General features: G+C 38.1%; 2 protein-coding genes across 2 annotated transcripts in view; one reads left to right on the forward strand and one right to left on the reverse strand.

The window, feature by feature from the left end:
- LOC134791989 (angiotensin-converting enzyme) overlaps positions 1–26,060 on the reverse strand; it is a 223,408-nt gene that overhangs the window by 195,182 nt on the left and 2,166 nt on the right. The window contains exons 2-7 of the mRNA XM_063763099.1: positions 9,386–9,544; positions 8,510–8,750; positions 7,888–7,970; positions 6,981–7,187; positions 6,249–6,418; positions 5,020–5,144 (exon numbers count right to left, since the gene is read on the reverse strand). Coding sequence (XP_063619169.1) covers positions 5,020–5,144; positions 6,249–6,418; positions 6,981–7,187; positions 7,888–7,970; positions 8,510–8,750; positions 9,386–9,544 — 985 coding nt within the window. The remainder of the gene's footprint in view (positions 1–5,019; positions 5,145–6,248; positions 6,419–6,980; positions 7,188–7,887; positions 7,971–8,509; positions 8,751–9,385; positions 9,545–26,060) is intronic.
- LOC134792287 (uncharacterized) lies at positions 460–4,231 on the forward strand. The gene is made up of 3 exons (XM_063763557.1): positions 460–540; positions 2,826–2,987; positions 4,026–4,231. The coding sequence occupies exons 1-3, from the start codon at positions 480–482 to the stop codon at positions 4,229–4,231; spliced, it is 429 nt and encodes a 142-aa protein (XP_063619627.1). The 5' UTR covers positions 460–479.

Consider the following 26,060-nt stretch of genomic DNA (forward strand, 5'->3'; position numbering starts at 1 on the left):
CTGCTACTCCTACTGGAAGATACATAAGACTATCCCGTTCTGTCAGTTATCCCCACCACTCATGCCCAATCCAGTTTAATACCATGGTATAATAATATACTCCGCCTGGTACTCCATTCCCGCCTTTTCTAGGTCACCTAACTGACACAAGCCTACGTCATCATGCGACAGCGCTATATGATAATATGCGATAGCGCTATATATAGCGGCCATGTTGTTGTGGCGTAGGCCTGTGTCACTCTGGGAATAGAAGACCATGTTTTATTAGACTATGTTTAATACTAGATTCATGAATACATTTGACGTGTCCCCCGCAAAAATCGGCAGACTGTTTCGTACAGAAAATGACAGCCATGACGTCTCCAGTTACTAAATGCTCTAAGCTCACGATGGACAACAGTACTCCACTAATTAAGTTATACCTGTCCGTCGTAACCTAATTCAAACCAGTCTCTACTAGCAGTGGGGCAAAGGTAGTGATGGCGTCCGCGTTTAGTGCCGGGGTCATTTTGGTGGTTTTCATCAGTTGTGTTCAATACGGTGAGTGACATTTTTAGTGTTTAAAAACCTATAAATTTTGAAGTTTATTTGCATGCTCACTGGGGCACTGGGCCGAAAGACCCGGTGCAAAGTATGCCTAACTATGAGGATAATCTAAGGGCTGATTTAGACGGCGCGCGAACTCGCATGCGATTTTAGTTACATTGCGGACTGTTGGTTACGTCCAATTCAACCGACCGATCAAAACCCGCAATGGTATGAAACTCGCATGCGAGTTCTCGCATCGTCTAAATCAGCCCTAAATGTCGTTAACCTTTCAGAAATAAATTGAAAGGATATACTTGAGACTTTCATTCACGAGAGCTATATAATATACTTACTTGAAAACTAAAAATAGTTATTTTAGTGTTTTTATTTTTCAAACACTACCGGTCGTCAAGATGTAGTAGTAAAATTGTCTCCTATATCAGAATATAACTCACAAGGACAGAATCAAACATTTAATCATCACATCAAAATCAACCGAGACCTCATAATTAAACAAGTTTAATATAAACATGACTTTAAATTGATCAATCATATAAATAGTGCATATTCATGATTATTAATTATTCATTCTCGATTGTCTCTGTGATCTCATAACTATTAGGAAACTTATTGTATGTAAAGAACTATGATCAAATCAAACTGTGAAATAAGAAATAGAATGCGTAAAACGCTGAGGCCTATATTTATAAATTATAACCTTTTATAACAATGTGTGAATGTTGTGTAATTTTGTTCTTATTATCTTGAAATCCGGTCAGAATAACTATTGCGTTTATATTTTGTTGGATTATGTCACTAGACCTAGCTAGAACTACTTTATTGTATTTCTTTATCTGTGGGAATGGTCTCATCGTCATCATATCAGCCAGAGGACGTCCACTGCTGGACATAGGCCTCCCCCAAAGAGTGCCACATTGACCGGTCTTGGAATTTTCTAGCTAAATAATATTGTTAGGTGGACCTTTTTCACTCCACCAGCTCAAACCGAAAATTTCACCCGATTTTAGTCATATTTTACTTTTATTTCGTTCGATGGATTGTGTCTTATAAAATTTAGGAATCAAATTGAATATCAACATTTTTGACTTTTTTTTTTTAAGTAGTGAGTTTCATGTAAGGTAATCGTACTGGTGCTCGACGCGGTCCCTGTACATGTCATCTTGAAACTTAAGTCATTGTCAATAGAGGTGACAGCAGCAGGGTGTCATCTATTGGGCATTAGCATGTCGAGCACTAGTAGGTACCTACTCCTTTACCTTACTCTAAGAAAAGATAGATTAGAGCCAAAATTTAACTTACCTACTAAGGAAACGTTAACTTATAGGATTTGAACAGAATCACGTGTTTATTGCGTCTGAATATCCTGCCTATTACAAAATTAAATCAAGTTAGGTGCAAATGCAAATTAATATAAATCGTTTAATTCACCATTTCCTAAACTATGCGAGCGGAATTTGACAGTTTTTGTTAGGTGGGTCGGAGCCCAGTTTTAACTATGGGATCCACTGGTTGAACTTAACAAAATAAGGACGTCCGCTAGCCGGCGCTGGCACTGTTCACTGCGGTAAATTACTCAATGCCCTGGGCCTATATCCTTTGGCGAATAAGTTAATGAGTTAAAAGGGAGCAGCCTTTATCAAGCAGTGGACTAGTAATAAAATAATGGTGGTAATGTATCAATCAACACGTTGAATCATAAATTCCCACGTAATCGATATCGTTACCGTGCAGGATAAGTGTGTGACCCGAACGAAGCCGTACGTGGTCTCGGAATATCGACATACGCCGTTGAACTTGGCTCTATTAAACACTAGTCCATCGTCCAGTAATACATATTATAGGTAATATAATCTATTCTTTACGCTAAAAACCGGCTTGAGTTCAGTTTAAATTGGGTCTTCCTACTATTTAACAATTGTCAGTTAAAAAAAAACTGTATGTACCTAAGGTCTCTAGGGCTTTTTCACGAGTCATAAAAAAACACAGCAACATTTATAAATACAACAGCCAACACCTGGGTAAACATTATCATAATACGAGTACAGTATCTCGATAGCACTTATTTTCAAACGAACATTTTGGTATTTTGTTCGAAAAGTAAGAACCCGGTGCATTTTTTAAATAAAATATCCGATAAGTTTTATCAAGTTTATAAAGAAATTAGTCACCCTTATAACGGATAGGAACAAAACTATTGTAGAATGACTGAAGTGCCATCTTTAGACATAAACTATACCATGGGCATGGTGATGACGATTTTTTTTATATATTTTCAGCATCTTCCATCTTCTGCTATGATTGCAACAGCGCGTTTGACCCACGATGCGGGGAAGAGTTCGACCCTTTCAGCCTCGGTGTGGTCAACTGCTCGCTACGTGACCCTCCTGACCATATAAACGTGTCTGAGCCGACCATCTGCAGATCTATTAAGATGGAAAGTGAGTATTATATCTGTAATATCTGTATAGTGCGAAGGGTTTAGACCCCTGCAGCCTAGGTATGGTCAACTGTTCGCCAAGAGACTCTCCTGATCATATCGGAACCGAGGATCTGCTGGTCTATTTTAAGATGGAGAGTGAATACTTTACACTTTACCTACAAACAAAGAATCATTGTTTTATGTCTAAATTGCAATCCTAATGCAGATAGAACTGTACGGCTCTGTACATTATGCGGTAACTCTGGCTACCAAAAGTTGACGTTTGACAATTCTTTTACCCCAAAATAAATGAGCCCCATTTCGCCGCCTTCTTCAGCTGTCAAAATACAAATACATATGTTTATTTCTTAAGAATATGGTACAAAGATGGTCAAATTACAATAAGTGCGTCATATTCTGCCTCTACCGGCATAGATATATTACAATTAAATTCAGTGAACGATTATTTCCTAGACTTTATACACTATTTCCACTACACTGAATAAATATTTATCTACATTATAATGTTGTGCTCCGAAAATTTCTACTCGTTTAGCCTCACTCAGTGTGAACTGCTCGCTAACCTAATACCCTGGCCCATAATCGAGATATTTCGACGGATAACGCTGTGACCCGGGTGGCCTAGGTAAAGGCTTATGGCGAGTGGCGACTGGTCTTTGAGGGTTTGGTCACTTATTTCAAAACTCAAAAGTACAAACAGCTCTCTTAATCCATCGGTGGACCTTTGCCTTTTGTAATAAGGTTTACGAACTGTCAGTTAACAGTGTGAGCGAAGGAATATCCACGGTGGCCAAAAAATAAGTGCATTCCCGTTGCCAGGGAGGGAAAAAAATTTACCCTCCCATAGAAAATAGACCAGCCAAAATATATGAAACAGCCAAATCTCTTTTTCGCGATTTCGGGGTTGGTCCCATAGTAAAAGTTGCTCAGTATAATCCCAAAACCTCCCTGGCAACTGAAATGCACTTATTTTTTTTAACGCACGTATTTGGAAGGGATTTCGTCCAGCTCTAAACATCTAATATTTCTATTCCAGTATATGGTAAAGTCCGTGTCGTCCGCCAATGTGGCTACATTGAAGACGAACAAAACGAGAAGAACTGCCAACGCAGGCCAGGCAACGGAGATCTGTTCGTCACATACTGCTCCTGCAATACTGATCTATGCAACCAAGCGCCCCAACACGGGTTGGCAGCTGGATTGATTGTATTGACAATAACGGTGTTACTCAAAATATCTTAGTTTCAAATAAATATTGCATGTTGCTGTTTGATTTTAACTTTTGTTTACAAAGACCCTTACCTATGCCAGTTTCTTGATCTCTCAGAATATGTTATTGTTATGATCTCGCAGCGCTCTTATTTTTTTGGAGTCTTAGTCTTAGTCTTAGTTCATGTAAAAGTAAATCTTGTTCTGACCATGTACTCGACTAACAACGCCTGAGAAGATTATCCAGGCAATGTTGCTTAGCGTTGACATCGACCGTTGCATGTTAATAGGGGTTATAAGAATGGCTTTCGCGCGTAAAAATATTAGAATACCTACTGTTTGTGTTAAGAACGAATTATAACGAATTTGGAGCAATTTCCATTTATGTCTGTCTTTCACAGTCTACTTGACAGCCTGGGCCATAATCGAAGTTCGCAAATTGCGGGCATCTTTTTCTGTCACTAATTGCGCCTTCATTGGAGTAAATGAGAAAGATCCCCTCAATTTCCGAATGTCGGTTTTCGCAGGAGGCTTTCTCATAGGATGCTTACGTTTTCCTTTAATTAGGTATGGATGGGACCAACCCCGGCCGGATGGCAAAAAAAATGGATTTGCCATAGAAAACAGCCAAAATGTATGAAACGGCTTATTAATTAATAATTAAGTATGTCATGATTTCGTGGCTGGTTTCATAGTAAAAGTTGTTTAGAATTACCTTAATATTCACCTTGTAAAATATGGCTGAGGTTAAAAAAACAACCATATGCTCTTCATTAGCTTCCCCGAATAAATAAGTAAATAAATAATTAAATATCACTAACCTGGGTTAGCCCCGTCTCTGAACACCTTAGGCTGGTTCCTGTAAGCCAGGAAGTACTGGATATGCGCCATCTCGTGGTGGGCGGTGATCAGGTCTTTCATGTCCACGTGGGTGCACATTTTGATGCTGTAACATAAAGACAGATTGTGAGCTTCCAGTGGTAAGTAAAACCATAGATAGCCACGTCAAATTAAGCCGAATTTGGGCAATCTGCGGAAATAATTCGTGTAGTTTTGAAAATTGGTACAGGCATACCTTGTGGTGTCCAGATAAACATACTAAAAGTCCTCGAAGGTACGGGGTGTGCTGAGGGTGTAGGGGGGGTTGAAGGTACCTTTTTTCATATTTTTGCTCATATCTCGAATATCTGTACGAATAGCATTATAATTACTTTGGAATAAAAATTTTACATTAAATTTCCTACAAATATGGTTATGTTTATTTTTACTCTGCGATCAATACTTTAGGAGCTCCAGACTGTTAAAGTTAAATAAGAGATAAAAAATAGACGGTTTAAGAAAACGTCGTTTTTTCGTAATTGTTCATCATAAATAAAAATTTTAGTTTAGAATAAGCAAGCTAAGCAACCTGCTGATAAAATACAAAAAAACCGGCCAAGAGCATGTCGGGCCATGCTCAGTGTAGGGTTCCGTAATTACCCGTCCGTCAAAATAGACTATTTGCAAAAACTCAAAAACTGCTAGACCGATTAGGTTCGCTATATTTTTCCTTAAAAGTAAATAAAACGTAGAAATAGCACAAATATGGCTGACGAACTCAATACGACTGTTAAGTATACCCATTAAACCGTACATCAAAAACAAGCACAAAATTATGTATGCCTTAAAATTTGCACGTCACTGAGGTCGTATTTGTTACAGAAGGCCCATACAAAAGGTTAACAGAACAGAATGATCAAGCTTAAAGTTATTATGAACAATTGAACAGTTTGTTATGTTTTTGTTATAAAACAATAATAAGCAAAGCAGACGGGTTCAACGCAAGCGTACCGGTAATCGTGTCTGTTGCAAAGTCCCGGGGCCGGCTCGATCACGCTCAAGGGCCAGAAGTCTGGTGGCATGGCGGACATGTTCATTATGTTCAACACAACAAGTTTAAACGTACTTACCAATAATCGATTACAGAAGACTGGCAGTTGGCTGTGCTCAAACATAATCAAAGGCGATATTCTGGAAGACAGGTTGAAAATAACAAGTTTAGACGAATTACCGGTAGTCATGTCTGTTACAGAAGTCCCAAGCAGAAGGCTGGCAGTGGATATGACGGTCTGGAGGCTGCTCGATCACGCTCAAGGGCCAGAAGTCTGCTGGCATGGCGGACATGTTCATGGAGACGAAGAACTCTTCGGCCAGTTGGAACATCGTCAGCGGGGTGAAGCCCTGAAATTTAATTGAAATATACGTTTAATTGAGATTACATGCTGCCGTATTCGAACTTTAAGATATTCACAAGAGACGACACATACTAGATCCATTCTAGATACGTTATAGTTTAGATTTCAACTAGTTCTCTTTTGCTGCTCCATTCGGGCAACCAATGTCACTTTTACGTTAGATAGAGATAGATATCTGTTAGATGTGAATTGGATCTCTAAGTCATATCATGTGGAAATCGTCTAAGAGTATCTTCAGAATCGGGGAAATGTCAAATTTGACAGGTTAGATCCTAAAAATATCGTTATCGTATCTTGGTGATGTCTAAAAGATATCTTATAGATATCTATTTCAAAATCCGACTCGGGCCCATGGAGCGAGCAATGCTCGAAATTTTATCTGCGAAATGTAGTTAGATTCTGGAGATTTCTAAGAGACCATCGACATAGCTCAGAGTCGCCAGATATAAGGACCGGGTGGCGCTGCCGGTGCATATTGAATGTACAACCGATGACTGCTTGGGTAGAGAGGTTCATGATTATTAGCAGTAGGCCTCACGACAATTTACCTGTTGGTTCATTTCAGCTGTAACATCAAGGAGGTTCTTCCCAGGGTACGGTAATGTGAACGGGACTATGCCTGCCCAGCTCTGTCCCCACATGTCTCCAAGAATGTGCGCTGGGATGGGGGCCGAACGGGAGATGCGCTCGGGGCCGTAGGCCTCGCGGAGGCGGCGGCGGACGTAGGCGTGGAGGACTTCGTAGAGGGGTTTGATCTGAAAATGTTGATTTTTGTTTCGTCAAAATTATGAATAAAATAAATTTCGTCAATTATTAGAATAATAAGGGTAATATAACAGACAGAATTAGGACCGGAGAATGTATTATATGCTGAAAAGAAGAGGTTTTGTTTTAGCCTAACAGTTGATATGTATTGTCTGAAGTGGAATCAGGACAAAACGTTGCAGCTCATTGAAAATTATAAAAATTCTTAGCTCGGTTAATAAATAAGCATTTCTTCCTTTTCATTGCTTAAAAAAATTTACACGCTACACTAGCCAATAGCAAATCATCTTCAATAGTGTCTATGATCGCCAAGAAGCTATACAGAGCTCAAACTAAAAACAAACAGATATCGGGCGGTGAAAACGCAACACTGCGAGCGAACTCTGTTCGGTACGGTTTTGTCCTCATAACGTAAACAAATATTTTCTATTTTGAGCGAACGTCGGCTGAAGAGCCTAGAGATTAAAGACTCCTACCCTCCCTCCTAGAGATTAAAGTACCTCAGTAGGTACTTTGCTCGGTTTGTTGATGCAAATTCTGAACAGTAGACAGTTCTACTGTTCAGTATTGTGCATCAACAAAAAGAGGCATGTTTTTCGGTTTGTGTCATTTCTATTATTTGTTCTGTAAGTAAACGTATAAAAGCATCCTTTTTGTTTTACTCGAGATAAAATAATGACGATATATTACCTGTTCCCAAACTTCATCGACTTCCTGTCTCATGTTTTGAGACTCGTAGGGGAACATCCAGTAAGCCGAGGCGTCAGTAAAATCTGGAAAGGAATGGAAAATATATGGTAATATAAAATGTAACGCCTACAAGAAACGTTAACGCAATACTTAAGTTGGACAACTTGGCACTGAATACGACTCCTCTGATGTTTTTACGCGCTTATTATTAGATATGTACTTGATATGTACATAGACAAATCGGTATACATTGCTAATCTCGTAGAATTTTGGCTGTAGCATAGTTGAGAGGAATTTATTTAATAACACAGATATTATTTGTTATATATCAAATGAAAGAGCTCATCTTGAGAATTTCAAATATATTTTTTTTTTATAATTTTAAAATACATAGGTTCGAAGATATTTAAGAAAATAGCCAAAAAATTACTACTATTCCACTCGGTCCAGACATGTTGCAGCTCGTCCCAGTCTCTTGAGTGTGACATGATGTGTTGGAGTTCTATTGAGAAGATGCTTTTGGATAACATCCTCCCACCCCATCCCCAATACTTGCTCTTGCTCCACGGAACGGCACCAAGTAAACTTAGAGCGACCAAAAGAAAGAAAGAAGTTTACTTACTGTTAAGTCGAGCAGCATGGTTAGTCAGCTCAACCAGCTGCTCATAAAGATCTCTAATCCTCCGTCCTGTATTTCTTCTCCACTCGGTCCAGACATGTTGTAACTCGTCCCAATCCCTGGAGTGTGACATGATGTGCTGGAGCTCTGGTTGTAGATGGAGACCACATTTGAAGGGCTCGTTGTACGCGCAGATTTCGGCGTTGTTGTATACCGCCAGCATGTCGTTGATAAGGCGGTTGTACTGGAAATTGTTAATAGGAAATTATAATTTAATTAAAGCGAAGCATTTTTGAATACTATTAATATTTTATATATTGTTAGTAGAGATATGTGACTGAAAAATTTGTTTAAAGTGTATAACATTTAGAATTGGTTGCATAAGACATACAATAAACAATTGAACGAGTTGTTCAATGGTTGTCGGCTGTTATGATTGGTTGGGCATTACTTTAGTAGTTTTTACGGTCACAATATAATTTAATAAAAAAACATGATTTCATTAATGATAAGCTAAACGGGGCGTAAAGATAAGAAATTAGAAGGAAATTAAAAATAAGGCGCGCCGCGCGAAACTTGCGACGGAAGATTTGCAGGCCTATTCGGATTTCGAGATAATCACAAGATCTTGAGACGATTTAGATATCAACTAGATCTACATTAGATATCGACTAGATGTGACTTGGATATCTAAGTCATAACTTGTCGAAATCGTTCAAGAGGACCTCCAGAATCGCGGAAACGTCAAATTTGACATATCTATCTTACAAATATCTTAAAATTATCCGTATCGTAACTTGTTGAAGTCTAGTAGAAATCTAATTAATTTTCCGAATCGAGCCGTTGGTCATCGGCTCATCGCACGTGGATACAACTTACCCTGTCAAGTTGATCCGGTGGCAGCGCCGCGGGTCCTATAATGGACAGCAGGCGCAACTGCCTGTAGGTGGGGAAATCCCTTATGCCCCCTTTTGGTATTTGCTGGGCCGTCTCCCAGAGGCCTCGCTGGAAGAGCGTGTAGCGCTGCTGAGCGTCCAACTGGAAATTAAAAAAATCCTTTTAAAATATTTGTCTATGAAAACTACAACTTGTTAAATCATGTGTGTTTGGAACTTAAAAATCGTGGGTTCAAACCTCGGTTGTGCTGTATGGAGCTATGGAGCATAAAAATGATTCTAAAAAATGCAAAAAGATGACTAAAAACCGGTCAGGATCCATAGCATGTGGAGATAAAAAATATGGTTATAATTTGTTAATTATATTGAAACCAATTACAGTATCTTGTGATAACACATTTATTACGTTAAATAATACAATTTTAAGCTTATTTCAATACAGTTGTGCGGTAGAAAGAAGAGAAATCTAATCTTCTAGGATGGGTATTCCACAGCCGTCTTCAGATCCAAATCTTTCTATCCTTCTTCTCGTTCCTCTAATTCTTAGAGAGACAGCTCTGATGATTGATATTTGTATTTTGACTTTGATCCAGTTGATTATTTGTGAGTATGGTTTGGACCATTTTTCATGGAGCTTATTACAGTATCTTTCATTAAACACGTCGAAAACATACAAGACAAATAAAACATACAATTTTTACAGGTATCAGTGAAATATCAATAATACTCCAAATTGTCTTACGGATACAATTGGTGCCGTTTTACTGACAACGGTGTTTTAGAGCGGATTTAACGAATTAATTATAGATCTGTTTACTCTCATTATATTGTAGTATTCTTTTTTTATTTAAGGATCACCAACGGATAATACATCTACACAATTACATAGGAACAACTGGAACAAGGATATTTAACATTAACAGATGCTTCTAGCCACTTATAGGTGACTACGACGACGACATTGTGTATGTTATAGGTATTGCCACATGTAAGTAATTTTTAAATAATATTCTATAAGCCTCGATATTCGAGATTCGACATTCGGCACGTGACGAGTCCAGGTACATCTCAGTTTGCCCTTTGCTATAACATTAACTAGAAGGCTTTTTGCATCACTGCGTTACAATTTACAATAAAAACGCGATATCCACGATGTCACGGCCACCCTTACAATGTCTGACCGTGACGAATACTTGTCAACGTACGTGTCATGACGTTAGGACCATGACTAAATCCTGCCAGAAATGGCGGTCGTTTATGACATCTTTATAAGGTGGTGTGAGGAAAATTTGCATGACATTGAAAGGGGCTAAGTAGCGTGGGTAGGTTTAGAAACTTGTCAAAAATAGAACTGTTGGAAACATCAAGTTACAGGTGGGCATCTGAAGTTTTGTAACTTACTTATACTGTGATTTTAGGGATACGTCAAATTTTACCATTGTTTTCATTGGTGCCTCTTGCTGTCTCTGAAGATGACGTCACGTATATACCTTATAGAGTCTGTTCGGAAAGAGAAGAGTTGTGGAATGTATTGGGCCCCGTACACAAATTCTTTCCGCACAGACTCTAGTTACGTCACTAACTGTGCGTTAGGTTTTAAAAGATTAGTGGCAGGGAGCGTGCATGAAGCTTCCGATGTAGCCCACAAGATGGCAGAACCTAATACTATACACCAGAAAACCTACGAGAGCGGTAGATGGTAGCACTTGCTTTGGCAATGTACAGTCAGCAAAACTATTAGGTTAGGTTAGGTTAGACATGTTACACGGCTTACAAACATGTATGCAGGGGTGCTAACCAGAAATCAGAAATTGCTAAGGGGGCCAGTACGTCTACCATCAGTTTTGACATTGACATATACGCTCACGTCTACGTAACTTACTTTCTATGCATCTCGCTCGTACTCGCATATTAGTGCAAGCGAGATGTACAGAAAGTAAATTATGAGGGAACAAATGAACATACATACATACATACATACCCATATACATACCGGTAAAAATCATAACCCTCCTTTTGCGTTGCCGTAGTCGGGTAATTACGTAGACGTGAGCGTTATGTCAATGTCAAAACTGGTGGTAGACGTACAGGTGATCAAAATATTCTTGACGCGACTTTATTGTTAAGAGAATAAGAGCGTGTCAAGGTAATTTTGAACACCTCGCCCGCTTAGCAACTTCTGCTGCTGACTGTACCTATTAGTATACTTAAACAGTTTTTGACTCATAGCTGTGTATTTATGATTTCGCCCATAAATTATTTGACTAGCGAAATACGAGTTTACTTCCCGACTTATTAATCGTATATAAGTTATTAAACTTATAACAATAAATTGTTCTGTGTTGTAATAAAATCACAACGTTCCTTATTGGCATTAAAAAAAATTAAAATCCAAGTACCTACTCAACATCAATGATTAATAATGATGACCGTACTAACAACATTTCAAGGCAGATACACAAAAAAGAAAAAATGAATCACAGCAAGATGGATGGCACTTGCAACAATGCAATTAATTTTTTCTTAATAATGAAGCTGTTTTGATTACCGGTGAGTCAAGATAGTGATCAAAGTGACACGGTGAGTCATGACGTGATGACTATCATTACAAGTGGTCAGTCATGGAAAATGGCTGGTTGTTGGAAAATTGTCCTTAACCCTGTAAACGCCACGCCTATCGCGCGCGGCGCGCCATCATGAACCTCGGAATGCACGAAGGTTGTTATTGCGCTGAAGCCGTGCGCGTCTGTTGACAGCTTTGGCACGAGAATCTTAGAGCTGACACACATGGATGGTTCTGTGTGTCAGTCTTAAGATTTAAGACGTTATATGATAATTTTCAGGGCTGAACCCTGGGGGTTGGTAAATGTAGCAAAGTATATGTTCTGTAAAGTCATCTTCACTGCAAAATGCAAAAGTAATTCTAACCTAAGTAATTACATGGGTAAGATACCTAAAAGATAACATTTATTTGTTTTCAGTTCCCATTGCTTCAGATTAAAAACTAAGATTTCAATTAAACTGACATTTAAGTTAGTGCTGACATCATGATCTCATGGTTTTTCACGAACTATTGTCTCAAATGACGGATTTTACATACAAATAGCATCTTAAGGCATTAAATTATCAATAAAAACTTAATCTTTTGTTTAATAACCGTGACGTTTAAGACTGGCAAGAAAATCTTTAATTGCTTAACTGAGATGTAGGATTACCAAAGACGGGTCTGGGGATAGGATGTCTGAAATTAAATTAGAATACTTAAATCAGCGATCATTGATAATGTTTTGTTTTATAACGGAGGTAGGTAGTAGGTAATGAGTAAACAATATTTTTTATCAAAACAGATTAAAAGAGGATCAGTAAAGTTACTATTTACTCAATACCTACTACCTACCTCCGTTTATCCTCAAACCGAAGATCGGGTTTGAAGCCGGCTCGTAGCAATTGGAATCTAATTTCAATGTCATGGAATTTAAATTACGAAAAATTAAGTGATCATCATCATTGGCCTGTAACATCAATAAAATGATGGTTCAAACAGCGTTCATAAGAGTGCGGCACTTCCGCAAATGACTTGCAAGTCCAATGCGAGAGCGCCAGCCACGACCGCATAGATGGCAGGAGGTGGGACAACGGCGCGCTGGCACGCTGGTGTCTCAGTTCTCGCTTAGTGTGAAGAAGGTTAAACCACGCTTCATCGTGTGAAACTACTCCTTCACCCAGGGTCTTCGTCGCGATTTTCAGACTACCTACCTTTCCCAGTTCAACAACGACGAAAAATCAAGGTGGTGGTACTGGTGCTCGACGCGGTCCAGTACATGTCATTTTGAAACTTAAGTCTTGTCAATAGAGGTGACATTTATTGGGCAGGGTGTCATCTATTGAGCATTAGCAATGTCGGGCACTAGTACCACCACCTTACATACCTATACTAATCGTTTTTCGGTAAAGAAAAACACTGGGAGGAACATAGAAAGCGGACTTTAATTTCTTTATGAAAGAAAATGGGAAAGCCCTAAGATAAATGTAAGACTCGTGGCTTATGTTAAGGGCTCCGCTCATAGACTCTGTCCTCTCTAAGGAAAACCCCTCAATGCCGCATAATGAAGCGGCCATTAATTCTCATAGCATTGTGGTAAGGACATTCCCACGCGCCTGCGCAATGAAGACGAAATGTGTGTGTGTGGCGTTTGACAGTTGTCAAACTGTTTGCATTTGTTTGGTGAGGCAAGATTGGAACACAATGAATGCTTCTGGATTCTGGACGAGACCTTGACCTCATCTACACTGACTTCTGACCTTTCAGAGGAAAAACTCATCTTAGTCCATATTATATGGACTATGCTAGAAACGGTATCATCATCGCACGTCTCATTCGTTTTTTGTTTAGTCTTTATTTTCATCATATCACTCTGTGTTCATTTGTCATCATTTTCTTTGATCAAAGTTTGTAACTTGTCTATTTTTACAAGCTTTTATTTAGTTTCACCCGACCGTTGTCTGTCTGTCTGTCTGTCTGTAATCAAATCATGCAAGTTAAATTTGATCCACTTCCCGGTTTCCGATTGAGCTGAAATTTTGCATGCATGTATAAATCGGATGACATTGCTATAATATTATGGTACCATCGAGCTGATCTGATGATGGAGACAGGAGGTGGCCATAGGAACTCTGTGATAAAACAACGAAACCTAATTGTGTTTGGGGTTTTTAGAATTGTCTCGATGAGTATTAGTTGCCTGTGGAAAGAAAAGTACAGTCGGCGATAAAGGCTTGTACCAAAAATGAAATTTTTGCCAAAAACTTATTTAGTTCGTATTATTCGTTTTTCGTCTTCTTTGGTCTCACTTCATTTCTGGGATCAATTGAGATTCTGAGATGTAGATATTGTTTAGAGGCTGTCCTTGTATGTCTAAATGCAGGGCTATTAGAGAAAATGATACGCTTTAATATGATAACTAAATATTTGACTTAAAAGATCAGCTATGTTGAATTGTTGATCTCTATAATCATAAGAAACCAAGTCGTCGTAAAATAACCTCTCCGGATCTTCAGGGTCCTCTGACTCAATTTAGTGACCTTAAAGTAAGCGCGGAAGAAAAGAAATCCAAATCACACAAGACACGCAAATTATCCAATTGACACAAAAAGTGTTACAATTGTGACACGAACGCTTTGCTCGGTTTAATAATTATTACACTTTGTATAAAAACACTTTGTATAAAATACTTTGTATAAAAACACAGACCATACACCCCTATAGGGACCGTGCGCGTAACGTTGGAAGGTCTGCCATCTTGTGGCCTGAATCGGAAACATAAGTGCACATGTACATTGCCAAAGCAAGTGCTACCATCTACCGTTCTCGTCGGTACGTTTCCTTGTGCATATGTTCCTTGTCATCTTGTGGGCTACATCGGAAGCATAAACGACACATTTACGCCTCGCGCCAAAAATCTGACGGATCCTACTGCCCCCTTTAGTTCATGCACGGGGGCCTATAGTTATGACAGCCAAAATAATAGTAGTTCTATAGAATTGGTAATCTTATTAGGGCCACTTGCATCATCCCACTTACCCGGGGTTAAGCTGTTAAACCGTTAACCCAGTGTCAAATTGTACTGGTAACCATGGTAACTCCAGGTTTAACGGGTTCACCCCGGGTTAGTGTAATGGTGCAAGTGGCGCTTAATGGTCTATGGAATAGGTAATTAAAATTGTTTAGTTCTATGACGTCACAGTTCTATGGAACATATAGGAATGAGATTACTTCACTCGGTCACGTCTACGTAAATAACTTCCTATACATGTCGCTTGCTCTAATCTGCGAGTACAAGCGAGATGCATAGAAAGTAAGTTGCGTAGACATAAGCGAATATGTCAATGTCAAAACTGGTGGTGTATTGTGCTTGTGACTTTTTTACGGCAAACATCTGACACTTCTAACGGCAGGGAACGAGAAAAGCTTGGCGCCTGTGATGCTGATGACTCCATTGATTCCTTTAAAAAGTCACGCATAAAGTGTTGCACATGCACAAGTGTAGCATTTGATGCGTCTAGTCCAATAAAGGTCTGTGGTTTAATAATATGATACTTAGTATAAACAAGTCGTGGGAATGTTATATAATTTGTGTGAATGACGGTAAGGTTAGCCGTAATAAGATAAGTGGCGATTCTGTGCATTTAATGTATTGTATAACAAACTCGGAGGTTATAAATTCTTGTTGAGTACGTTTTGTTACTTTCGTTACTATGCCTTTGGTAAAAGATAGGTTTTTGCGATAAAAAAAATTGCACCTTTAAAATATGAGTGATTTTCTAATTTTATTTTTTTACTCTTATTATCTCTTTTTTTGCATCTTAATAATTAGTAAATTAATACTTTAATGTACGATTTTGTAAATATTTTGCATGTTGATGTTGAGTCGACTGAATACTGTGTCTAACTATTTTATTATAAGATCTGATTGTTAATACGTTTCTTCAAGCAAATAAATATTTTCTATTCTATTCTATTCATATATTTTAAGTCACCCGCATCTTCATTAGCAAAAACTTGTGTTTTTTTAAACTTACTAAATAAGTTAATATGTACTTAGTTATCTTATTGGAGTTATTGGTATAAATCAAATGCTAATAAAGTAAAGTTTATTTTTAATCTAGTGGTATCTTTAATTAATTCTTGAGGTTATGTTGTTTTATCATAAATATCTGGAAGACCAAGCGCGAGCTTTGCCCGGAAAACATATAAAACCTAGCTAAATCGATTTATGGCCCCCGAAAACCCCCATTTAGCAAATTTCATCGAAATCGTTAGAGCCGTTTCCGAGATCCCCGAAATATATACCTATATAAATAAACAGGAATTGCTTGTTTAAAGGTATTAGATAGATTCATATCGCAACCTTCGCTTCAACATGATAGAGATCATACATTGTCAGGAATGTTAGGCATTTAACCTAAATAAACTAACTAACTAACATTACAAGTTAGTTGTAAAAAACTAAAACATCAACCTAACAAAAAGCACTCAAAGAACAAATGGCAACAAAAGTGTTAAACAACTCAACACGTAACGAGTTCAAGTTTACGAACAAAAATAGCCAATTCAAAACCAAAAAGGCGTAACCAACACGATTTTACAAGGAAAATAAGCTCTTTCGTCTAAGAAACAGTCGCATACAACACCATTCATTGAACGTCAATGAATGACACAGTTCTGTATTTGAACAACTCATTTGCAAGTAAACACAAACAGCATATACAAATTTAAATTAATACTAGATTGAACCATTTGCAACTTAATTCAGCTAAGAATAAAGATGGCTTTGAGTGCAGTGCAGTTGGATGGTAGCGAATCCACTAATTACTTTCTAAAGATCTTACCTATTCCACGACAAGTTTTAAAAGCAACCTTACGCCGCTGAAATAGAGTTCAGATTTGATCAAAAGCAGAAACAGGTGTAGTATTTAAGAAGAAACAACTGAAAATTTACAAACTTAAGTCAATAGTCAAATCAATCGACTGTGTACCTTATATCGTGAGTATAAAGATATGTTTAGGTGTATTTTGTTCGTTGGTCAGAGTGATAGGCTGGTTAAGGTCAGGATCGGTTGTCTAATTGTAATCAATTATCGTAACAAACGTCCATAGTATCTGCAGTGAGTAAATGAACATAGAAGTCATTTGTTTGCGGTGACCTTTAAAGAGGATATATTGTAATTCTTATGCAAAAGAAAACAAAAGTAGATTGTATGAAATTAAAGCAAGATACAGATATTTATTTAAACTTTATTGCACACATAATAATAATGTACAAATGGCGGACTTAATACCTAATGGCATTCTCTACCAGTCAACGATCGGGCCAAACAGAGACATGTGAAAATGATGTTATTATGAGGTATTGAATGATATATTTATAAATGTTGCCATGTAGGTTGATGACACTAGATGATGTCACTGTAAATGTTGTATTGTTTTCTGAAAGAGCCCTTAATAAGGTCTACTTACAGAATATTTTATATTTTTTATAATTTCAACTTTCGGGTTTAGGAGGGACAAATAACTGTGACTTGGAAAATGCTTACAACATAGTTATTTATCAGTTTAACTGCAATATAATGACGGATTCTGTATGTAACCCTTTAATCGACCTGACGTCAAAGTTATGACTAATAACTAATAGAGTAGGTACCATGGTATAATAATATACTCCGCCTGGTACTCCATTCCCGTCTTTTCTAGGTCACCTAACTGACACAAGCCTACGTCATCATGCGACAGCGCTATATGATAATATGCGATAGCGCTATATATAGCGGCCATGTTGTTGTGACGTAGGCCTGTGTCACTCTGGGAATAGAAGACCATGTTTTATTAGACTATGGTAGGTACCTAATAAGTACTAGCAGGTAGGTTAGGTACTAGTAAAACGATTCCGTGTCAAATCACAATAGTACTGAAGCTATGAATCACGTAATAAAGCGTTATGTCATAGACAATAGATCTATTATTACTGCAGTCGTAAACATGAGTACTTTAGTGAACTCTACTGACATATCGGCAAATGTGTAGTATAATACGGTAATAACTACCTTGTTATACACATTGCACACTTATGTTAGTTGAGCGGTACTTTTGATAAGTAGAGGCGTCGGTAGAGCGATTTTCAAAAAGAAGGCCGTGGGTTCAAGTCCTAGCTCGTACCAAACCAATAAGTTTCTTGGGACATTGTTTTTCGGTAAAAGAAAACATCGTGGTTTCACTGCCAATACAGTATGGTGCCTTTGATACCTGAATAGCAAAGACTATACTTACTTGGTTATGTATGAACAATAAATATCAGCAGTGGCGTGCACAGAGATTTGGGACTGGGTAGGCAAAATTATATCAGAAAACCGGGCAAGTGCGAGTCGGACTCGCGCACGAAGGGTTCCGTACCATAATGCAAAAAAAGGCAAAAAAAACGGTCACCCATCCAAGTACTGACCCCGCCCTACGTTGCTTAACTTCGGTCAAAAATCACGTTTGCTGTATGGGAGCCCCACTTAAATCTTTATTTTATTCTGTTTTTAGTGTTTGTTGTTATAGCGGCAACAGAAATACATCTGTGAAAATTTCAACTGTCTAGCTATCACGGTTCGTGAGATACAGCCTGATGACAGACGGATTGACGGAAGGACAGCAGAGTCTTAGTAATAGAGTCCCGTTTTACTCTTTGGGTACGGAACCTTAAAAAATGAGAGCTACTAACTCACCAAAAAAATTGCGTGATGGTTTTCATTTTGTTGTCAAGTCTTTTCAATTAAGTACTTCTCTTTTTGGCTAAACGAAAGCTTCGAAAACGCATCATTTTTAATAGTTTGCACACACACACACCCACCACAACTTTCACAGTTAAAATTATCCATTTTTTCACTAATCGCACTTTATAATTTCCGGCAACTGTTAACTGTTATCTCATAAACTCACCAAAACAAACAAACAATGGCGACCGAATAAAAAATGTAAATAAACTTAACCAAATACTGTAAACGAATAAAAAAATAGTCTAGTATTTGCACTAAATTACCATAGCAAATGCTACTTTTTAAAATAGTCACATAAACATCGGAACTATTCGGAAACTTTCGGGCGTCATTCGTTTAGGTTTGGTACGAAAGACACTGCCTATTGCGTCTAAATGTGTGCGTTACTTGTATAATTGTGTGCTCGTACTTATAGGAAGGCCCACTACACTGTAACCGCGTAACGACGACTCACGGAGAGGCACACATAGAAAGATTTAGACGGAAATGTTTTCTGTCTTTGCCGTGCAAGGCACGTAGCGGCGCTAGTGCCGCGTGGTGTAAACTTCGTCGCGTAGAATTATTATATATGATGACTTGATGACAAAGCTTAACCGGTAGATGGAGCGCTTATTAATTTTTAGAATGTTTTAAGTTATATCGATTACTGATAGTACGATCAAGTATAAATTAAATTAAGTACTTTAAGAGGATAGACATCGGAATTATAGTAGGGTAGGCAGTGCCTTTTTGCCTTTATGAAGTGCACGCCACTGAATATCAGTGAATTGATATCTCCGCTGGTCTGAGAGATATTAACCATGGAAAAAACATAATTATTTTAATGTAATCTTGTTAGTAGTTAGGTAATCATTATTAACAAAAGGAAGTGAAAATATATGTTTATCAGTGTCTCGTAAATCAGATTGATGTCTTACCATCAGATTGAAGGCTCCAGAAATATGTATCTACCTAGATCTAAGCCTAGAATCCTAACGTTTTAGACACACTCCCAGAATCTATATTTCCATTATTTAATCAGGGCACCTAAAATTTGTTTTGTAACAATCCAACCTATTAACAACAAAATATAAACAAACAACGCACGTTTCTCTTTTTCAATGACGCAACAGGAAACATCAAAATTGATAGGCACCTAGTCTTAAAAATAACACATAAAAAATATAATAGCGGTCGACAAAAGGACCTCATAAAAAAACTATAACATGGTCAGCTAAAAACGTGACGACAATGGTCAATTTTTTGCAATGTTTTTAATGTACAGACATTTGGAGATTTTTTGCAAGGTGCGTGCCTAACAGATTACAATGAAGGGGTAAATAATAAGTTATTGACTAGGTATTGTGGTGAATAAACTGATTATTTAGTATTTCATACTATTGTTAGCAGGATATTTCATTTATTTTATCTCAGCTTTTCGCTGGATGCAACAATAATTGCATCAGTTAAAAAAAGAAAAAATCGTAACTGGTGACCTTCGATTATAATGGCAAATATAACTCTCAACTCGCCACCAAGCCTAATCAGAATATCCCCAACGAACCTTATTATTATTATATATTTTAACGAAAATCACCCCTTTTCCTATGCGACGCAATATAGTTTCCTAACTTTCTTATAAGATAATATCAGTTTTTCCGATACTTTTTAGTTTTTCTGAATTTTCTCATACTAGTAGCTCACACTTATACACCATACCAATTACACGCTATAATGTACTGACTGCAATAAACTAAACTGCTCAACAGAAAATGATTTGCTTTTAGAACATCGTTAACAAAATTGATAAGGATAACAGCGCAAATATTTTACTAGTCAACCACGAACATCACTACCAAAAACATATAAACAATAAAATTATCACCACTATGGTCTCAAAGCCGTTAAAATTCTTATCCTTTATTTAATGGCCCATACAATGCATCAGCCTTGGTATTATCTTATTGTTCAGGTCTGTGACAAGCGCGGAAGCCATTTTGAATGGGCATCCATTTTGTTTTGAGCTATTGATTTGTCAAATGCGTTTGAGATTAATGAGTTTATGAAGTTCTGTATGACTTACAAAATGAACTAAAGAATTCGGTCATGTTTAAGGTTGTAACTTGTATTTCTCTTCACTGATAGTTTAGGTCACAAGCAATTCTGGGTCATACAATAAAAAACGAGACAAGTATTTATTGCACTTCAACTACATGCTTCCAGAGAATGTTGACCTTCTTTGGCCATGTGGCCCGCCAAGACCCGTCCAGCTTTGAAAAGCTCGTTCTGGTTGGGTGCGTCGAAGGGAGAAGGAGTAGAGGCAGGGCTCCAACTCGGTGGTCTGATGCCATACGCGACGCTACGGGCGTCAACATTCAGGGGTCAATACAGCTGGCCCAAGACAGGGGGGTTTGGAGAGCGGTGGTGAAGAACTGCACTCCTGATGGTCACGACCCTCAGCCTTGAGGAACCGACTAAGAAGAGAGATTTATTGCACACCTCAATAAAAGTAATATTGACTGATTTGGATTTTATTTTGTATTTTCAGTAAGTACCTACACCAAAGTTTTTTTATTTATCAACCGATAATACATCATACAGCATTCATTAAGCTTATTAAGTATAAGTAAAAATACACTAATTTGACGCTTATGGTACACTTCCACACCTTTGTTGGTGAAAATTTAACCAGCTGTGAAGAGTTAGCTTCGTCCTACTTTAGCCTATGTTTTCAAATCATGCACATGAAATCAGATGGTTACCGCCAACATCGAAAAATCGGAAAAGGTTATCTGGCTCTCTATCGCACAAGTATATTCGAGCAATACGAGTAGAATGGCAGATCAGGACATTCCGATTTTCATTTTTCGCGGTAGGGCATCAGGGGGCGTAACGCGAACCACTTTAGACGTGTTGCCTCCCTGTCATACTTACGTACTAATTTACAAGTACGACAGAGAGGCAACACGTTGAACGTCGCGGTAGGGCCTCAGAGTTGACCAAGGTCCCTCGATGGTTGCCGTTCTGACACAGGTTACAAAAGCGTCTGAATCGTTGACAGCCGTGACATCCGCACAACAATGGCGGACGGATATTCGGTAAGCTTGCGATTTACTAATCATCGATCTATTGATCTACTGGAGTTTGGAAACAAATCAATATTATTTAAGCAAGTTGCGTAAAAGTGAGTCAGATTATCTATCTTTACAAATTATCATATTTAAAAAATATACCTGGGCCCTTTTATTTAAATTAGTATACTACACCTTTTTTAAATTTTGGAATATGTTATTGTTTAGTTTATGTTATGTGTTATTTTAATTGAATAAATATTATATTATTTGTTATTTCAATTCAAAATCACGAGCTCATTATTCCGTCGTTTGATGTGTTTCCCGCAATTATATAACTTCTAGACCCTTATTTCTTAATCGTTTATAATCACGCGAATAATACCTTACCTATTTATTATAAACATAAACGACAATCATTAAATACAACTATATCTATCTATCAGGCCAATTCGAACGTGCTCCTGACATCTAACTCAATGATATTCGAATCATATCAGTTACTTAGCTGTTATGTCATTCATGCGTTCATTTTGCTCAGACTTGCCCAGATAAGAAGGTATTATACTATTAGTATGTATGACGGTATGGCGACCGGTCTGGCCGTGGTGGGTAGTGACCTAGTGACACCATGCGAAGCCGACGGTCCTGGGTTCGAATCCCGGTAAGGGCATTTATTTGTGTGAAGATCACAGATATTGGTTCCTGATTCATGGGTGTTTTCTATGTATATAAGTACCTACCTATGTATTTATCTATCGTCGCCTAGTACCCATAGTACAAGCTGTGATTAGTTTGGGGCTAGGTCGATCTGTGTAAGATGTCCCCAATATTTATTTTTTTAGTTATTAGACGCCCGAGACGCCCGCGCGAATGATAGCTAACTGATAATAAAGTTTCATTCTATGGTAATGTAAACAAACCGCCATATTGAAATTGTCTCTGAATGATGAATTTACTAGTGACTTGTTTACATAGTTAGCAAGTTCCATAGAATGACACTTTAAATCCAATATAATTATAATATCGGTTGATGTCATTACGTTCGAATTGGCGTGTATATCTGCATGATTACGCGCAGATCTTTATCTAGGTATATATTAATTTGTTTCTTACTATCCGTAGCGTGGGAACTATGATCCATGTATGTACTTAAATATGACACGACTTATTTGTCTTTTTTTTGTGAGGTGACCTTTACTTTTTATGTTTGTAGGTCGGAATAATGTTTTAATTAGAACTGATTATCAATTGTTTATCCATAATTCCGGCTACTATGACATGTTTAGAAGAGATGGATGATGATAAACTCATAGACGCTATTGTTTATGAAATCTTTGGTCACCAGTTCGGCACTGAAATAAAAGCTAGTGTGAACGTAACTTAGGTACTTCCTATGCATCTCGCTCGTACTGGCATACCTATAGAGACTTAGGGACCGTGCGCGTTGGAGGGTCTGCCATCTTGTGGTCTGTATCGGAAACATATGTGCACATGTACATTGCCAAAGCAAGTGCTACCATCTACCGTTCTCGTCGGTACGTTTCCTTGTGGGTTCTGCCATCTTGTGGGCTACATCGGAAGCATAAACGACACATTTACGCCTCGAGCCAAAAATCTGACGGCTCCTATGCTGCCCCCTATAGTTCACGCACGGGGCCTATTAGTGTGAGCGAAATGTATAGTAAGATTAGTAAGTAAATAACGTAGACGTTAGCGTATACGTCAGTGTTGATACTTTCGGTGAACGTACGGATATAGGTGTCCTCACCCAGTTATTGGACTTTGTAATTTGATTCTTCTAATAACCTCTAGCCCCACATAGACCTAAATAGCTTTTAATTACATTGTATTTTTACTCTTTATTTTTACAAAACAGAATTGTATACACTCAGCATCAGAAGTTGCTAAGCGGGTGAGGTGTTCAAAATTACCTTGACACGTTCTTATTTTCTTAACAATAAAGTCACGTCATGATCATTTGGAACACCTCGCCCGCTTAGCAACTTCTGCTGCTGACTGTAGAAATCACAATATTATTATCATTTCGGTGAAATCAACATTCATCTTCATCTCGTAGGTAATTAATCGCATATATCTCACAGGTAATATTAAGGGTAATTTGCGTTAAAGTAGGTTATTTTTTTCGATTTTTGCAAGTTCCATTACAACAACAATTGTATACCATTAACTATCTCGGAATAATTATAGTTTAAATAAGTGTGAACGTAAAGTCAATCACAATCGCGGGAAACGTTCATTCCTAAGTAATTACTCCATTTATGTCATCTTTATCTAAAATAGACTCTTTTACTTTGTAATATAGTTGTAATTAATCTAAATACTATGTCATGAAATCTTATTTAAAAACTTGTTCAAACCTCGTGTTTTAACTAATCCAATCATGATTAGCAACTTTAATTCAAATAGCATAGTGTTCACTTTACATTAAGGTATTAACTAGAAACGCATAAGCAATTACATTAGACAATAAGACACTCTACCGTTTTATTCATAAAGACGTAAAGGACATCTAGAACCTCACAACCGTTTCAAGGGAAAATAGATCTTATGTTAAAGGCACTTACGTCGAAAAACTTTGTAATCTGACTGAGCCCTGTATAAAATGGCGTAAGCGTCTTGCACTAAGATAACTTTTACTAAGAATTTTTTCGACTAATTTCACAAACCTCTTATCTCCCTTAGACCAAGTTAATGGATTTTCAACCTTATGTATTGTTAGCTAAAGTTGCAAATCTCTTTTAAAGTTTGCGATGTTAGCCTACGATTTGGCTTTCTGTGTTAAAGTGTAACAATACAGAAGGTCTACCGCGAAGCACGTTCGACGTGTTGCCTCCCAGTCACACTTACGTATGAATTTACAAGTGCGACAGAGAGGCAACACGTCGACCGTGGTTCGCGGCCCTCAGCTTTCTTATCAGAAAAACGGGTGAAGACGGAGGAAACGGGTGATATCGGCCATTGTGCCGTGGGAGAGACCCGGAAACTTTCCATAAACGCAACTTTGTATGGTTAAATGTATGGCTGAGATAATTTCTTAAACATGGTGTGCTTTGCTACAAGTTTATGTGGGTGCAAGTTGAGCTATGTGATAGTAGGTAATAATTATTAATTAGGGTTCCGTACTCAAAGGGTAAAAAAGGGACCCTAGGTATTACGAAAGGGGCCCACTGATTAACAGTCCGCCGGACGGTATCGGCCTGTCAGTTGTTCGGAACTGTCAAAATTTTGTTCTAACTGACAGGCCGATACCGTCCGGCGGACTGTTAATCAGTGGGCCTTTTAAGACTCCACTGTCCGTCTGTCTGTATGTCTGTCCCTCTGTCTGTCACTAGGCTATATATCATGAACAGTGATATCTAGACAGTTGAAATTTTCACTGATTATGTTTTTCTGTTGCCGCTATAACAACAAATACTAAAAACCGGGCAAGTGCGAGTCGGACTCGTGCACGAAGGGTTCCGTACCATAATGAAAAAAAAAACGGAAAAAAATGCAAAAAAAAAAACGGTCACCCATCCAAGTACTGACCACGCCCGACGTTGCTTAACTTTGGTCAAAAATCACGTTTGTTGTATGGGAGCCCCATTTAAATCTTTATTTTATTCTGTTTAGTATTTGTTGTTATAGCGGCAACAGAAATACATCATTTGTGAAAATTTCAACTGTCTAGCTATCACGGTTCGTGAGATACAGCCTGGTGACAGACAGACGGACGGACGGACGGACGGACGCACGGACAGCGAAGTCTTAGTAATAGGGTCCCGTTTTACCTTTTGGGTACGGAACCCTAAAAAGAGTAAAAAGTACGGAACCCTCGATGGGCGAGTCTGACCGCACTTGTCCGGTTTTTGAACAAACATTATCAGCTTTCCTTTCCTCCCGCGGACGCTCCGGCTGTGGAATGAGCTCCCTTCCGAGGTTTTCCCAAGGGTCTACAGTATGGAGTTCTTCAAAAAAGGAGTGTACAGGTTTTTAAAAGATCGGCAACGCGCTTGTAACGCCTCTGGAGTTGCAGGAGTCCATAGGCTACGGTGACTGCTTACCATCAGGCGGGCCGTATGATAGTTTGCCACCGATGTGGCATAAAAAAAAATCAGCTGGTCACTTGCAATCTATTCGTAGGTAATTTCTGAATGGAATTGATTACTTTTTTCAAAATTTCCAATTACATTTTTAAAACATATCAAAATGTATGGTACCTCTAGGTTTTTGCCTGAATAGTTTGGTACATTATTAGGTATTTCTTGCAAAGCGCTTTCTAAGTTGCAT

The sequence above is a fragment of the Cydia splendana genome, chromosome 7, assembly GCF_910591565.1.
Source record: "Cydia splendana chromosome 7, ilCydSple1.2, whole genome shotgun sequence".
Taxonomy (NCBI): Eukaryota; Metazoa; Arthropoda; class Insecta; order Lepidoptera; family Tortricidae; genus Cydia; species Cydia splendana.

Excerpts from the sequence above, each read along its gene's own strand:
- LOC134792287 (XM_063763557.1), top strand. The coding sequence starts at position 480 with ATGGCGTCCGCGTTTAGTGCCGGGGTCATTTTGGTGGTTTTCATCAGT. Across the intron at positions 541-2,825 it reads CATCAGTTGTGTTCAATACG|CATCTTCCATCTTCTGCTAT; the intron begins GTGAGTGACATT and ends ATATATTTTCAG. Across the intron at positions 2,988-4,025 it reads CAGATCTATTAAGATGGAAA|TATATGGTAAAGTCCGTGTC; the intron begins GTGAGTATTATA and ends TTTCTATTCCAG.